The sequence below is a fragment of the Bison bison genome, unplaced genomic scaffold, assembly GCF_000754665.1.
Source record: "Bison bison bison isolate TAMUID 2011002044 unplaced genomic scaffold, Bison_UMD1.0 scf7180017864162, whole genome shotgun sequence".
NCBI classification, from domain to species: domain Eukaryota; kingdom Metazoa; phylum Chordata; class Mammalia; order Artiodactyla; family Bovidae; genus Bison; species Bison bison.
In genome coordinates, this window is record NW_011494734.1 from 946,934 (window position 1) to 964,391 (window position 17,458).

A 17,458-nucleotide genomic window follows, 5' to 3' on the forward strand; every position below is an offset into this window, starting at 1 on the left:
GGGGATGGTAAGTATGTATCAGAGAACAGGGCTCTGAATAACTTCTCCCATTACAGCTCTCTGTTGCCACCTCTTTTATATACTGGTCACTTGGCAGGAGTCTTCAGTATGGGTGAAAAAGCTGTAACAGTCATCAAGTACTCCTCAAGACAACAGATCATATGAACCCTTCAACCCTTCTTGCTTTCTGTAGCTGCTGCTTTCATAAGAAGCTATAATGTGTGCCAGCCAAGAAGGAAAGTTTTTAATGACAGCAGTTAAGACTTTTTTCTGGTTAAGCCATCAGTGTAAGCCCTGGATCTAACAGCACGTAGCCCCACTTGCACCTGGGGAATGTATTTACCTGAGCATTTGCCTTTCATCATTAGCATCACTGGGTGTTGTACCTCCCGTGTATCTTGAGGGGCAGATTTGTTATCCAGAGCAGTGCTGTCTTACTAGCCATACATATGGCTATGGGGCTCTTGAACTGTGCCTAGTGTGACTGGGAAACTCAATTTTACGTTTTATTTTCAGTTAAATTTAAATTAACCACACGTGGCAAGTGGCTGCCGTACTGCCCAGCACACAGGTCTTGCTTCCCCAAATGTGGTGTGCAGACCAGTAGCGTAAGCACCTCTGGAGCTTTGTTAGAAACGCGAATCTACCTGGACTTGCTGAAATATCGGGCACTGTAACAAGACCAGGTGATTCCTATGCACATTAAGGTCTGGAAAGCACTTATTCAGAGTCGGGGGTCTTAGCTGAATATTACACTGAAGTGCAGAAAAGTGTATGCAAAGTTGGCACATGTGTGTGTGTGCATTGAGTGTACACACGCTTTACCCTTTTCTTTCCCCTGGAGACAACGTCCATACTTTTTCCTTGACTTTCCACGGAGTTTGCCATTCAAAACAGAAGTTTTATCCTACAGGAATGTAGCCCCGTAAAATAGGAAAGCAGATTTCACTGAATAAAGAAAAACCTTTCAATTATCCTTTGTTTTGCAAGTACGCTCTTCAATTTATGAAGGGCAAAACCTGGCCATCCATGGCTTTGAGGTTCTTCAATTATATTTTCACCCATGCTAACCATAGAGTACAATGCTCCTAGACTGCTTTTATGTCTCAAAATACCACATGTACACACATTAGCACAGATAAAAAGTTAGTGTAGCATTTGCATATATTCTATTTTGTATTATGTACCCACACCCATACCCTTATTTTTTAGTTCAGAACTGGCCACAAAATGCATCTCAGGGCAAATACATACCAGTTTGTGCTAGTCTGTACAGCTTGGAACAACTGGTAGACTTTTAAGTATGGATGGGCTGTTGCAGCTGCTACCAATTTTTCAGTTGATTCAAGAATCAACCAGGAAAAAAACAATTTTTATTAGTGTCATAGCTGTCTAGTTATTATCTACTACATAAAACCATGAACAAAACAGTTGGTCAGACTACAATTACTGAGCTTACTTTTCTATTAGTAAATAGACTGCTTTCACATTATAATAAGAAATATTCATCATTTATTATTACTTTCAGGTAAAAATTTAGGAAACAAAGATTTTTTTTTTTTTTCCAAAGATACTTTTATGTTAAGGATGAAGTTGCTGCCAGGCTTCATTAATCTGCCTCAGGAATCCTGTCACTCGCCTCCAAGTGTTAAGAACAAAATGCTAAGGCAATGACTTCTCCCAGTCAACCAAGTCCCTAGGATTAATTGTCCCCGAGTCTCAAAATGGCTCTGAGAGTCTGCTGTGAACCATTATTTCCCACTGGTGTTTAAGAGGAGACATATACAAACTGGTAATCGGCTTATGCAGCCAGGAGACTTAACTTGTCACAAAGAGCCATACATATTTCAAAAATGAAGAAACCGTAAGTTTAGCCTCACTTCTTTTCTGGGGGGTAATGTGAATTTATAAATGCAGAAGTACTGAATGTACTTGCAATATGTAGAGTTCAGATCAGATCAGATCAGTCGCTCAGTCGTGTCCGACTCTTTGTGACCCCATGAATTGCAGCACGCCAGGCCTCCCTGTCCATCACCAACTCCCGGAGTTCACTCAGACTCACGTCCATCGAGTCAGTGATGCCATCCAGCCATCTCATCCTCTGTCGTCCCCTTCTCCTCCTGCCCCCAATCCCTCCCAGCATCAGAGTCTTTTCCAATGAGTCAACTCTTCGCATGAGGTGGCCAAAGTACTGGAGTTTCAGCTTTAGCATCATTCCTTCCAAAGAAATCCCAGGGCTGATCTCCTTCAGAATGGACTGGTTGGATCTCCCTGCAGTCCAAGGGACTCTCAAGAGTCTTTTCCAGCACCACAGTTCAAAAGCATCAATTCTTTGGCGCTCAGCCTTCTTCACAGTCCAACTCTCACATCTATACATGACCACAGGAAAAACCATAGCCTTGACTAGACGGACCTTGGTTCCCATAATAAACACTCTCACTAATCAGTTTGATGAAGAATAACTTGCTAGCACTGGAAAGTACAAACAGTCCAATATACATTTAACACTTATGGTCCTTGTGAGGCAAAAGATTCTTTAGAAACTAGCCAGCTGAAAGGCTAATTTACCAGGAGAGTTCTAACCTTTTTAACCTCTACAATGTGAAGGACATCATTAAAATGCCAGTGCTACAGAAACAGTTTTCCACCTTGTTTCCACTGCCAGAGAGAGGATGAACAACATCCACACTCCGCTGGTGTGATGCTCCTGGCAGGACAGCTTTTCTCCATCCCTGTCTCTTCCATCAAGAAAGCACGCTGGAAGGCAAGTGAGTCATGCTACTGTAAGAATCACCTTGCCTCCAGTTTCACAGGGTCTGCCAGCCCTACAATTCCACATGCTGTCATTACCCAACACTCGGTCATGACGCACCGTTTCTGAGGAGCCCTTGTTTACCTGGTTCTTTGCCTTTGGCAGGGCCAAGATTCTCATTTGCATTCAGTTTTAGGTTTTTATGTCATTTATTAATATTACCAGTAGGACAGAGTTTTTAAAAAGATTTATTATATTTGGTTCTAGAAATGATAGAAAATAAAAATTGATACCATAATGTCACACACCCTTGGAAAGGCATATTTATGCTTTCGTACCAGAGCACAGTTTGATGCATGGCCAGAACTGGAAAGACCTCCGCCATGGGTAACAAAGGGAAGCTGCTGATAGGAGGAGCCCTTGTTAAGTTTGCAAAAGTTTTCTTCTCTATCATTTATTTTTGGGCAAATGTCAGTCCAGAGGGAAGAGTTAACATAAAAGGCACCTCGAGTAAAAAGTAGACCTTAACTGAAAATAGCTGCACATGTTTACATAAAGAAAAAAAGCCCTATTGATGCAACTCTCCTGCAAGGCAATGATAATAAATGCAAAAGCTATTGCAACCGGAAAGTCTATATACACTTAGTTGAACCTGGTTCATGGATAATAATAATCACTTTTGTGTTTATAAACCTGTGGATGTTTTACCACCATTAATATGAGCGTAAGTACTGTTATTTATATTTATAGGCTTTTTTTGAGGGGAGGGGTGTCACTAATTATTATCCATAGTCAATATTTGTTTCATTGCATTTTCTCTTAAAATGCATTGTTACGTATACATTCAGAGATGCATTAAAAATTCCTATTGCCCTTCAAGAATGTAGCAAAATGTAAAACTGCTACCTTAAACCAAATTTCTTTAAAATGATTATAAAGCCAATAAAAGCTGACATTTTGCTATGATTTAAGCACCTGAAATATATTCTAACCAATTTATATTCTCTGAACTAGAGTGAGGATCCTCACGATTTCTATATATGTACAAATACTGCAAATTAAGCTAATAAAAACTTGGAAAAATACAAATAGTCTTTTACTACAAAGATCCCAAATCCACACAGGGGCCTACACTCAGAGGAAAATGAACAGGAAGCCAGCAAACACAAGTCTGCATTTTCTAATACAGGGACACAGGCCTCAGCGGAGCCAGGTGGTATTCAGCTGGGTCTGGTTCTTGATGCTGGTATCCATTTTAAGCACTTCGCGAATGGCCATGGTCGCGTAGGTAGAAGGAGGGAGAGAAAAATCCATCTTCAGAGCTCTGTATTTGCCTTCTGCCAGGCAAGAAAGGAGACAACAGACAGAAAAGTAAGGCAGCTGCAGACAGCCTGGTATGAGTCACGTAATCTCCATACAGAAAGAACTATGGTCCTTTCCCCAGCCTGCTTCCCAGAGAAGGAGCATGGAAGAAAGGGATCTGTGAGTAAAGGATCCAGCTGACTCTCTACAGTAATTCTACCTGGACCCTTCCTAAAAAGGGTGGGTGACAGACGAGGAAACCCATGTACAATGTTTTCACCACACGGCGAAACTGGACAAAGAAAAGGCAACAAAAATTTGATGGTGAGAAGGCAGACAATGTCTTAGACTCTCTTGCTAGATTTTCACTCATCTTTGTTAACTCTCTGTGGTGAGGGGAAGGATATTCAATCACATGACATTATAACCTTCTATAATGTTCATTCATTTTCAGTGCAAAACACTGCTTTAATCATTGATCTCCAGCTATAATCTTAAAACTAAAATGACAAAACACAAAATAGAAATCACAGAGTGGGTTGGGAGGTGGTCAGTGATGGTAAGTTTTTTAAAAATATGTTTCTGTATGAGAAAACACCTCCAAGTTGACATAGAACTGATGGCCAAGTAAACTTACCAGAAGCAAACACTGGTGGTGGTCTACCTTCCAGGTTGTCCACATCTGTGTTGAAGAGTGGAATTTTAGGATCATCATACGCAACAACTTCCCTTCAGAACATATAAAGGAAGAAAAGTGTGAATGTGAATTTCTATAACAGGTACTAGGTTGCTCATCACCATTTGCTTAAGAAAAACACAGAGGCCCAGTGTGGATAATTCTAGGTGAGACTATTCAGTAACAGAATAAGGCTAGATTTTACATACAAATACTACACAGCAAAGTGAAAGATGATGGCAATCTATGTGAAAAACGAGAGATGTTTCCCCTAGGATGGAAATTCTGTTGTATGTGTTTGGTATGTAGTAAACTTCACTTGGCAGAGATGCAACTGAATTAATCACAGCGTTTACATTTTTTCTAGAGTGGTTATTACCACTAACAACACTGTGTCATTTTGAGAAACTGCTCTCCAGAGTGGGCAAGAGCAAGGACAACTCTGCCAACCTCTTCCCGCAATCCAGAGAACAGGAGGGAGGAGGCAGAGGGAGAAGAGGAGACAGAGAGAAGGAAATGACAGAGTTTCCTGACAGTGGGCAACTGGTCCAGGCTTTAAGTTTTTAATTATCAAATACAGCTTTACATAATACTAAGTATTAAGGTATTTTAAAATGGGTTCATACAAATGTCTTTTTCTCTTTAGAAACATGATATTGAAACAATTATAAGAGTGTGGAACTCAAAGCTAATTCTGAGTAAGAACTAGAAAATATCAAGTCTCTTTAGAAACGGAAAAAGTTCATTCTAGGCACATCTCTTCAATAATTTACCAACGTCAATAAGATGTAAACTTAGCCACTTGCACTATATTTGAATTCATTTATCTCCTGATAACTTTAAAAATACTGAATAGTAGTAGTTATGAGAATACTATTTAATAACAACAATAACACTCATATACCAGGCTGTAAGCACTGAAAAATATTTACGTGATGCAAAAGCTTAAAATCTCACAGTAATTCAGTTCTATTTCATTCAAGACTATTACTCACCAGCTGACATTCTGAGGACGAATAATGATCTTTCGGTAGGCCCCTGATAAGGAATAATCTCTAATTTTGTGTCTCATGTTGTCAATATCAAGACTGTCTGCTGTGAGCATTTCCCTGTAGGCTTCACTAACTAATAAAAAACACAAAAAAGTTATGTGGAATGCAGCATGTCAGCAAGCTATCTTGAGCTTGACTACAAAGAAGGTAACAAAAATTCAGTTAGATCACCTTAACAAATTAGTCACATCAACTTATAATCCAACCTGTTCTCTGGAATTCCAATTTACTGCCTTACTAACTGGTACTAGGTGTGTCCACTTTAGGTCTGTTTCCAACTTGCAGATTCTCTCTCCCACCAGACACAGTATCTGGGTATAAGGTTCCCAAGCCAGGCACAAACGACCATTTCATCAGAAATTACTCAACTGCAACTTACATGTTCTAAGAGTTGGAAGAGATTATATGCAGAGCCTCAAACTCTTTCCAGAAGAAGGTAGTTATAAATAAATGTATAAAAATAAGAGACCTGGGAACACCATCTGGCTCACCCTCGAACCTGATGTAGAATCTTTTTTTATAACACCACAGAGAGACGGGCACCCAGCCTTTGCTTGCACGTTGCCATCCACAGGGAGCTATTACCTCGTGAAGCATGCAATTGTTGGAAAGATCTTCCTTTGCCAAGCTGAAATACTCTTTGTGTGACTTCTGTTGTCTGCTTTTGGACATAGATTAATTGCTCCCTTCCACATGTGTTCATTAAGTACTGGGACTTTAAGCCATTTCTTCTCTAGACCAACATGTTCCCCCAAATGTTCTGTAGTCCCCACAGAGTCCTAATCTGCCTTGGGTAACAGGCTTATGTTGTATGTAACACTGGATAGCTTCTATGAACACTACCACCAAAGTAGCCTTTTCCATCTATACATTTGATCTTTGAACATAAATGTGAGAATTTACATTTAATTGTATTAAATGCCCTCTGTGGTACTTTAAATACCTTTTTAATACTTACTTTTCATATAATTAACTGTTTTGGGTAATACTACTTGCAAACATGCTAATCAGATTTCTTATTCAAGTCATTTGTAAAAAAAATGTCAGGTAGACCAAGGTCAAGGAAAGACCTCACAACCCACTTATGAGGACAGCTGGGATCTCTGATTGAGCGCCGCTGACATCAACAGCCTATGTCATGAATCCACATGCCTGGACCACCACCCAGCCAGTCTGTGAGCCCCTGCCCTGGCCACAAAGTCTCCACTAGAGGCTCTGTCAGAGGCTGTGCTGAGTAAGTGATACTGCCTAACCCAACGTTTCTGACCTCAAGAGGTACCAGAAAGAAGAAAAGAATGTATTCTTTTTCTCTCTTGGAAAGAGGGCAAATGTGGCTCTGAGCACCTCAGTGCCTGCCTTCTCCAGCTCCTGGGTTCCCCACCGGGCCACTCCCACCATCCATACAGCACAGGTAAGCCACGCTCCTCAGGCATGCACCTCCCTTCCTCATTCTCCCGCTCTTCTCTAATCCTTCTCCCTCCATGAGGCCAATTTCACACAGCAATGTGATTAAGTCAACATGTAAATGGAGGATAACCACTCAACTCTTTCCTAAGTATTTACCTTATAAAAGAAGGGTGCTAATCCTAAGCATTCTGTAACTTCAAGGAATATAACATCAATAAGTAAACTAATTCTGCCCTCTCAAGAGAAAAGATTTTTAACAGGAAAACACCTCCTACAGACCAGCCCGGGCGAAGAGTAAACTTTCAGGGTCAGTTTCACCAAGCTGGTCCCACACTCAGGGCTGCTTCCTTTTTTTCAAGTTCTGAATCCTTGAACAACCATCCTCCCCCCGCCACCCTCCAACAATGGCATCCATGAAGGTACAAAAGTAATTTTCAACAGCCTCTGGGCCATGGGAAATAAGGGTAGGGAATTTCTAGTTGATAAACTTTCTAAGCTTCTGGAAATTTCTAAGTTTCCAGTTTATAAACTTCTGAGTCCAATGAACAGATATTACTTATATGGTTAAAAAAAAAAAAAGCTTTTAAAAAAGCAATGTTAAAGTAGAATTGGGGCTTCCCTAGCAACTCAGTCCATAAAGAATCTGCCTGCAATGCAGGAGACCCAGGTTTGATTCCTGGGTCGGGAGGATCCCTGGGAGAAGGAAATGGCAACCCACTCCAGTATTCTTGCCTGGAGAATCCCATGGACGGAGGAGCCTGGCGAGCTACAGTCCATGGGGTTGTAAAGAGTTAGATACTACTTAGCAACTAAACCACCACAAAGTAGAATTATTCAATCACTTCCTCAGTGACGCTTTCCAAATTCTTCCATCATTAGTAAGAGTTAGCAAATTTCAGAAATTTAAATAACAGTGCCAACAGTAACAGCAACAACAATAATAATACCAACACTATCACTACCACCACAATCTCCACGATCTGGTTTCTTGATTTAAATCATCCATCTGAATGCATCCATACGAGGGAGACTTTTACAAGTAAACATGGCTTACATATATTTGAAATCTAAACATTTTTTTTCAAGTCTGATGGAAATTAATACTGATTTTCTTTTCCTCTCTCTGTACTCTTGGGTGCCAGTGGCTTAAATATGTTAGACTTTAACTATTTTCCCCACACAGGGAACTTACTTTTATGCTTGGGGTAGATAACATCAAAACCAGGCAAAGGCATTACCACATCATGGATGGAGTAATTATTAACATCATCTTCCTCAATAAAGGTGGCTGTGGCTGAAAATACATCAATGAATAAATTAAGAATATGGGCAGGATTTTCATGAGCCCAATCTGCTAAAATTACATACATCTAAGCAATAAGAAATGCAAGCTGATACAGGTTCAGTGGCTTAAAGAAATTAATTTGGAATATATGCTTTCTGTCTTTTCTATTTATCTATTTAAGAAACAGATATGGATTTAGAAAAAGCAGAAAACTTAAACTATTTCTCAGCTGCAACTTCATGTTTTAGGAATCCTTTTAGCTTTTTCCTCAAATAATACTACAAAACACAATCTTGAAAGCTATCACAAATGAGTGCATTTTGCTAGAAGAATAACTATGGGAAAAAAGACAACCCAGTCAGTATTTAGAGGATGAAATGTGGTGGCACAGGGGACATTAAAACCCACCAGATGTGACCAATACTGGATAAGGAAAAATTAAATCAGGAAAAGATTAATTAAAATTTCTGTACAAATTATAAGCTCTAGCGGATTTACTGGGCACACCTACAGATGAGCAGGCTCTGTCCCCAGACAGTTTCAGGGCAGACTACACCAGGAGAACATGGACTTTGGAAATGGACAGACTTAGTTCGATTTCTCTTTTTTTTAAAACCAGCTGTGGAACCTTAGGGTGAGTGACTGAACCTCGTCTGAAAAACAGCATACTTCACAGTAATCCTGTGAGCTTTAAAGTAAAGGGCTTACTTAGAAGGCCTGGCACACAGTACGGGTCGTAGCAGATGGGGCTGTCTGCACATTTTATGAACACGTCAGGCAGTGAGTATGCACATCACAGCCCCCAAGCAAAGGGAGCTCCAGTCTTGTGTTGACTAAAAGAAACTCTTCAAGGCTGACCTAGAACAGCAGGGAGGCTGAAGTACATTCAGAGGTGTAGAGAAGTATTTGACAGACCCAGGTTAGGATCTGGAAAGGGATTTTAGGCAACACTTATTCCAAATCTTATCCTAGTTAAGACAATGGAGACTAAGGTGCATATTTTCAACTCAGAAGCATTTTTCTTTAAAGATAACAGATCCAAACCAGTCAGTCTGAGCTTATACTGTCCTTTCATCTCAAGCTTACCAGACACAAGCTCTCTATCTTAACCAGAAGCCAGGCTGGATGTTCAGCACTAGTGTCAAACAACTGACCCCAAGGTGGGCTGAGTAAGGATGGTATCTGCCTTTTACCTCCTTTAAGAACAAGGTCGCCGGGCACAGGCTTCAGCCCGTACTCGTCAATCCTCTTGCTCACCATGTTGTTCCACACGTAGCTCTGATAGCTGTGAATGTACATTAAGCGATTGTTTCTTGGTATCTGAGGGGAGGAAAAAAAACAAGCAAGAGAAAAAAAAATTCTGAATACTGAAGAACTGTACTTGCCAAGACATCCCATTTGTTAAGTGGCGCACTTCTATAAGAAACTCCTAACTTCCATCTCCCATTTTTTTAAGAGCTTACAGAAACAGTGACTGATACCAATTTCAGAGGCGGAACCCCTCAGGCTGCAAGGTATTCACAGTCAGCAGCAGCTCCCGTTTCGTACCCACACAGTGCAGACGTGAATGTGAAGAAAACAAGTGCTTTGGAATTCATACTCTGCATCAGCGGTTCCCAACTTTTTTGGCACCAGCGACTGGTTTGGTGAAAGACAATTTTTCCACGGACACAGAGGGTGGGGAGGGGTGGGATGATCCAAGTGCATTATGCTTACTAAGCCATCATGGATCTGACAGGAGGTGGAGCTCAGGCAACAATGCCAGAGATGGGGGGTGGCTGTAAATACAAATGAAGCATCTCTCACTCACTCACTGCTCACCTCCTGCTGTGCAGCCTGGCTCCTAACAGGCCACGGACGGGTGTCAGTGCGTGGCCCAGGGGCTGGGGACCCCTGCACTAAATTAAAGACACAGACTTCAAACTCAAGGAACTTACACATCAATCATAGAGCTAAGTGTTTTCTAACTGTACAGAAGGCAAAAGCCTATATGACTGATTGACCACTAATTTCCTCGAACAGGAATCCTGATTTTTGGGGGGTACATCTAGGGAACAACAAGCAAGACTTAACAGTTAAAAGTTAAACTTTTAGTCTATTGGGATTATGGTATCCAAACACAAATATAGGCTATACTCACCAAAATGGCACCCAGAGAAACCACACTAAAATGTAGTCAATTAGACCACTTACTATGTAACCCTCTCACTGAGGCAGGTTACATTCTGATGCTGGAGAGTGACCAAGAAATGACCCCTATGATGGGTTCTGATTTCTCAAATACCAAGACATTAATACTTCATATTAATACTTCATTTAAATCAAACTTCCTCATAGCTACTATTTCCCACGCAGATGCTTTTTTCAAGCCCTCCGTGTTAATCATCACCGCTCCACTGTCTGCACCTGTCGCCCTCCCCGGTCACCATCCAGGGTCTAAACAGGGATCACTCAGGTAGCACCGCTCTCAGAGATCACCAAGGGAGCCTTATTTACCTTCTGTTCTTTCGAAATTTAGTAAAATTTAAAGATAAAAATTTCAAAGCATTAAGCGACCTTGAGTCAGGGCCTGACTTCACAAATTGCACTCACTATGCCAAATGCAGAGACTATATTCTTCATTCCGTATTTTGAAAGTCCTCGGAGAAGCTGCCCTTCCACACACCTTTTGACAGGTAGTTTTCGGAGGGCAGCGGCTGGGTCTTTGGTCTTCGCCCATTCTTCCCTGCATTTAACCAAGTACCCCTTTTCAGCTGGAGTGGGGGAGAAAAAAAGCTGTGATTAAACAGTTTATCCAAAAGACAGACTTTCATAACTTAAAACATTTCCCAGAGAAGACAAAATTAGGAACTGCTATTTGGGACAGAGGTACTCGGAAGAGCTTCTGCTCACCTGAGAGCAATAATCAGAAATGAAAAGACAGGAAAGGCAGAGAGCTTACAGAACTAGATGGCTTTCATGCTACCATCTCAGGACTTAAAGCCAACCACTGAGGACTGCCAAGCCGGCTCAACATCAGACAAAACCTAAGCAGCCCTTTCTTCCTTCCCTCTCTTTTTCTACTGTATTGTTGAATGTAATGGGTTACTTTCCATACAATTAGACCACCTTATCTCTTTTTAATGTGCAAATGAATAATCATCCACAGTGGACATAATTATTTTGGTGATTTATAACATGATACTTAAATCCTTTTTCAATACAGTATGACATTAGAATTTCTAATGAACTCTTCAAACAAAAATTCTCAGTCTGCTGTCTCCAAGTTTTTACATTATATTACACTATGTTTTTATAACAAATTAACCACCAGTGAAATCTGTTTGGATTCCTGTATGTTCAGAGATTTTGTAGTGCACAAAGAAATGAATGTATTCATTTATGAGTTAATAAATTAGATGAGCTTGAGCTAAAGAGCTGAAAATAAAAGATAAATTATAAGTCTTTAATATATACATAAGACTTGTACAAAAATAAAGATGCAAAAATTTTGAAATAATGATGGTAATTTGTACCTATACTTTTATTCAAAGCAATTTCATGAATATCAAGTCATATATTCCTTTTTTTTTTTCCTTAAGATTATTTTTATTCTCACCTCCAGAACGGGGTTTCAATATTAAATCCATGACTTCAGCCCAGGAATTTTGCAGTATAGCTCTAAAATTAAACAGCATTTATTTTACTTAATTTTGTATTAAGATGAGTTTTATCTGCCCAAATTTGTAGAGTGAACAAATCATGTTAACTTTATATATTTTATTAAACTTAAAAGCAGAAAAACTAATATTGATATAATACAAGTAAATGTCAAAAGAACTAAAAAGAGAAGAAAATTAAGAATATAACATTTATATCATTTACTATCATCTCATTTTTAAAATGCTATACATTTTTAATATATCTCATTTTTAAAATACTACCAGGTCATGCTTTAAGCTGTTTACATGGTATTATCTATATAAATCAGTCTTTACATGCCAATATTTATTTGAAACTTTCAAAAAATTTCTCCATTCTATTAAAAAATTCTTGCCTAGGTAAAGAGAATAAATACAATTTATCTTTCTGCATTATAATTTTCACCAAAATGGAAGTATCTTTACTTTTGCTGATTATAAGTTATACATGTTTCTATAAAATTAAACAGTACAGAAGAAAGGAGGTTACCTGGTATCTAACCTGTAAAAAACAAACACTGTTAACACTTCAGAGTATAGATTTCAAGACCTGCTTGATCTTTACGTGTACGCTATTTTTCCTTTTACTTTTATTATACTATCTTTTGCCACACAAAGGATATATTTCGTGTATCATATCTGAACACTTTTTCCTCATTAAGATTTCTGGACTTGGAGTCAGAAAGCCCTTCCCTACCACCAGAAAACAGAAATCCCTCCTATTAATTTTTCTGTTTTTCTAAACTAGGGTTTTTATTTTTCACATTTAAATTAATCTATATGAGATATTTGTGTTTTATGTAAAATGCTACTGTATACACTAATGAGATCACATATTTAACCTACTAGTTAACTAACTAGTAGTTAACTAATCTACTAACTAGTTAGTTGATTTTTAACCTACTAGTGCAAGGAATTATTCTAAAAGACATCCCACCGCTGGCCATTCTTGAAGTCCTGGAACAAACCATGCTGCAACAGTCTTTAAACACCCTCCTGAGTAAAACATTATTCAGCTGGCCTAGGCCTTCAGTAATATTTGCAAAAAGAGCACAGTGCTAATTCAGGACTAGGTGGTAATGCACCAAATACCATGAAAAAAAAACTTCTGTGTGCAAAAACCTTTGTTCTCTGGCTGGCCACTTGATCTTGTAAACAGTTCTACGGAAAACCAGCCGTGCTCATTAACATATGTGCTGTCTCCGGTTGCTTTCACCCTGTAACAACAGTGCTGAGGCGCTGCCGGACACACTCTGCGGCCCACAAAGTTAACTATTTATGACCTGACCCTCTACAGAAAAAGTGTGCCAACACTTGGTATAATGTAAAGCTGCTTAACTACGAGACTTCTTACATTACTAGTATCTTTCCTTTTTTCACTTTGTTTTATAAACCGTGTAAAGTATATGTGGCATAAAATTTATCATTTGAACTATTTTTAAGTGGACAGTTCTGGGGCATTAAGTCCAGCCACACTGTCGTATAACCATCAGGACCATCTTCCTCCAGGGCTCTTCAATCTTCCATGACCAATTCAGGATTCAGTAGACAGGAACTCCTTCTTTCCCCTCCCCACAGCTCCTGGCAACCACCATTCTACTTTGTCTATGACTTGACTACTCTAGGAATCGCAGATAAGAGGAATTACATAGTGTTTGTCCTTTTGTGACTGGCTTATTTCGCTTAGCATAAAAGCCTTCAGGTTTATTCGTGCTGTAGCATGTGTCAAACTGCCTTCCTTTTTAAGGCTGCATCCCACTGCATCTATGGACATTCTGTTTATCGGTTCATCTGTTAATGGACATCTAGTTGGCTGCTTCTACCATTTGGCTATTGTGAACAATGCTCTTCTCAACATAGGTGTATAAATATCTGTTGAGTGTTTTTATTTCTTTTGGGTATACATCCAGAAATGGAACTGCAGAATCATACAGTAGAAGCTCTGTGTTTTAATTTTTGGGGACTGTCCATATTTCTACAATGGCGGTTCCATTTTATATTTTCATCTGCAGTGTGCAACGGCTGCAATTTCTCCACACCCAACACTTATTTTCTTTTCCTTTTTGTTCTTTTTTTAAATAACAGCCATGCTAATGGGTACAAAGTCATATCCTACTGTGGTTTTGATGTACATTTCCCTAATAATTAGTGGTACTGAACATCTTTTCAGGTGTTTATTAGTCGCCTGTGTATCTTCTTTGGGGAACAGTCAAGTTCTTTGCCCATTTTTAAATTAGGTTTTTTTGTTGTTATTGAATCATATGAGTGGTTTTTGTTTTATTTTTTTTTTTTGCCACTCCATGTGGAGTGTGGGATCTTAGTTCCCTAACCAGGGATTGAACCTGGGGCCCTTGGCAGTGAAGCACAGAGTTCTAACCACTGGACTGCCAAAGAATTTCCCCCTTTTGCCTGAGCTCTTACCCTCACAACACAGCCTCAGAGAGGCAGAGGAAATACTACATGATATTTTCATTTTGTGCTCTTAAGGATGCGTGAACAAACACAACTGCATAGAGTCAGCTGCTGAAATCATGGACTGAAGCTGAGAAGACCCCTCTCCTCTCAGGACTGCACTGACAAACCAGTGAGCTCGAGCTGCCTCCCGAATTTCACCTTTGCTAAAGCAAAGAATTTGAAGTGCCAGGAAGAACATGAACTAAATAATCTCTCAGATCACTTCCAACTCAAGCTTCCCAATCCTAACTGCCATGTGAATAATCATTTAGGTAACACAGCATGTGCCGGACAGCAGGACAGTGTAAGCAAGCTTATAAACCGAGTCTTTACTGATGGGATTTCCACCCCAGCTCACCTAGAGGGGTTTCCTATTAAATTCACAAAGCTGATGAGAGAGTTCTTAAAATAAATTTTCTGTGCTAACTGCATCCTACACCACTTTCTTTAAAGGGTGAGGGAAGCGCAGGTACCAGTTTAAGAAATTAGGGAGCACCTGTTAACAGAGACCATAAACTACACATCTCCTTCAGGCTACTCTGGGGCTGAGTTACCCAACCGCTACTGCTGGGTCACTTACTGAGCCAAGATTTATCTGTGTGAAAGAAAACAGAATCCCTGGATGGGCTATTAGGTGGGAGAGGAAAACTGACTCATCAGGTTAAAGTTCTCTGAACCCTGACTTACTTTTTCACCTTGTACAGGAACTATCATAAAACAGAACAAAACTTAGAAGGAGGCTGTGGCTCAGTTGGTCATCTAAAAGGATTCGTTTGGCCAAGTTTTCCAGGAAATCTAGAAATAACTAAAAACACCACTGATTAAAAAAAAAATCCTGCTTCTTTTTTTTTTTTAGTGACTGAGTTCTTTCAGACAAAAGTTAAGAAATTAAATACAAACCTTCCAACTTGATATGTGGGGACAGCTGTGGTTCCGAACCTTTGCATTCCATAGTAGTTGATAAACCCAATCTCCTTGAGAGAGTTCATGGCTTGTTCCACTTGGTTGTCAGTTCCTGTTATATTTCTGGGTGGGGGGGCCAAATGACCCAGAGAAAAAAATGTACAGGCAAACACACTCAGGGATGCAAATCATAAGTGACATGGATTGGCTCCTGTGCTTTTCGCTTGTTCCGTGAAGCTTTCTCTCTACCTCCCAAGGACTTTGTCTTTTTAAAAACTGTGAAGTGTACACAACACAAACTTTACCATTTTAGCCATTGCTAAGTATGCAATATGGTAGCATTAAGTACATTTCCAGTGTTGTGCAGCCTCGACCACTATATACTTCCTGAACTGTTTCATCTTCTCAAATTGAAACTCCAGTTACCGAACAGTAACTCATCTCCCTACCTTACACCCCAGGTAACCTTTATTCTACTTTTTTGTGCTATGAATCTGCCTATTCTAGGTAGGTGGAAGCGTAAGCTGTCTTTTGCATTTCAAGGAGACGGCCTCATTCCAAAGGTGGCGCTGAATGAGTAGAGGGGTGGCTGTTTGCTCTCCCAGCTCCATCGGAGCCCACCTCGCCCTCCTGGGCCGCCAAGACCATTGGTGCCAGCTCAATGGAATTAACAACCATTCTGAAGAGACTCGAGGTGACCCAAGAAGATCCTCCCTGGTCTGCACTCCCCACCACAGCTCTTTACCTGAGGACAACTGTGAAGTGATTTCCTTGAAGCTCTCCCAATTTCAGAGGGTTTTTCTGGTAGCTGAAATTCCCCAGCTTAAAGTTCATCAAGCACTTGTTCAAGTGGGCAAGTCTTTGTGCAGTTATTCTAAAAAATACAAAATGTAAAAGGAGCAGAAAGATGGTCATGACATGTTGCCTGGCTAATGATCTAAGACAGTTCAGGACAGAAAATGGCAGCTTAAAATGAGACTAGAAGCTGTGAAGACAGAAATGAGAGGCACCAAGGCCAGTGGGGTAAGCCGATCTTTCATTCGCCTCTGGAATGTTCCTCCAGCCTGAGGACACCTGTTCCTACTGGAATGATGTAACCTGGGCCATCGTTATATTCTTAAGAGTCTCATGTTACTTGTATACTGATAATGGAACAATTCTGTTTGAAATTTTCTACTTTTTGTGAGGGGAGAAGGGTGAGAAAGGGAGCAGAGAGCAATTCCTACAGGTAAAAAAGTTCTTACTAAGCATTAAAAAAGAATCATATTTTCATTTTCATCCGTCAGAAAAATATTGTAATCACACTACAGAAAACTTGAAAAAGTACAGAAATACAGAAGAAAGTAAAACTTAGTCTCATCAGCTAAAAAAAAAATGTTAGTATCTAACTTTGAATTTCCTCCTAGTCTTTTTTCTTAAACACACATCACATATATGTATATGATCTTTACCTGACTACATATATTTAGTCAGAATCCTATTACCATAATCTATACTTTCCTGCTATTATTTAAAAGGTATAAAGTTTTCATGAAAAACTCACTAACTTCTTTAACAGCAATACACATAAAAAAAGAAGTCAGTTTAGTTCAGTCGTGTCTGACTCTCCGAGACCCCATGAATCGCAGCACACCAGGCCTCCCTGTCCATCACCAACTCCCAGAGTTCACTCAGACTCACGTCCATCCAGTCGGTGATGCCATCCAGCCATCTCATCCTCTGTTGTCCCCTTCTCCTCCTTCCCGCAGTCCCTCCCAGCATCAGAGTCTTTTCCAATGAGTCAATTCTTTGCATGAGGTGGCCAAAGTACTGGAGTTTCAGCTTTAGCATCATTCCTTCCAAAGAAATCCCAGGGCTGATCTCCTTCAGAATGGACTGGTTGGATCTCCTTGCAGTCCAAGGGACTCTCAAGAGTCTTCTCCAACACCACAGTTCAAAAGCATCAAT

At 39.9% G+C, this 17,458-nt stretch overlaps 1 protein-coding gene across 1 annotated transcript in view; it reads right to left on the reverse strand.

The window, feature by feature from the left end:
• Nucleotides 1-2,986: 2,986 nt before the first annotated feature.
• PUS7 (pseudouridylate synthase 7 (putative)) overlaps nt 2,987-17,458 on the reverse strand; it is a 54,011-nt gene continuing 39,539 nt past the window's right edge. The window contains exons 9-17 of the mRNA XM_010841440.1: nt 16,257-16,385; nt 15,509-15,634; nt 12,073-12,134; nt 11,067-11,227; nt 9,668-9,794; nt 8,382-8,483; nt 5,726-5,855; nt 4,692-4,783; nt 2,987-4,089 (exon numbers count right to left, since the gene is read on the reverse strand). Coding sequence (XP_010839742.1) covers nt 3,953-4,089; nt 4,692-4,783; nt 5,726-5,855; nt 8,382-8,483; nt 9,668-9,794; nt 11,067-11,227; nt 12,073-12,134; nt 15,509-15,634; nt 16,257-16,385 — 1,066 coding nt within the window. The 3' untranslated portion in view covers nt 2,987-3,952. The remainder of the gene's footprint in view (nt 4,090-4,691; nt 4,784-5,725; nt 5,856-8,381; nt 8,484-9,667; nt 9,795-11,066; nt 11,228-12,072; nt 12,135-15,508; nt 15,635-16,256; nt 16,386-17,458) is intronic.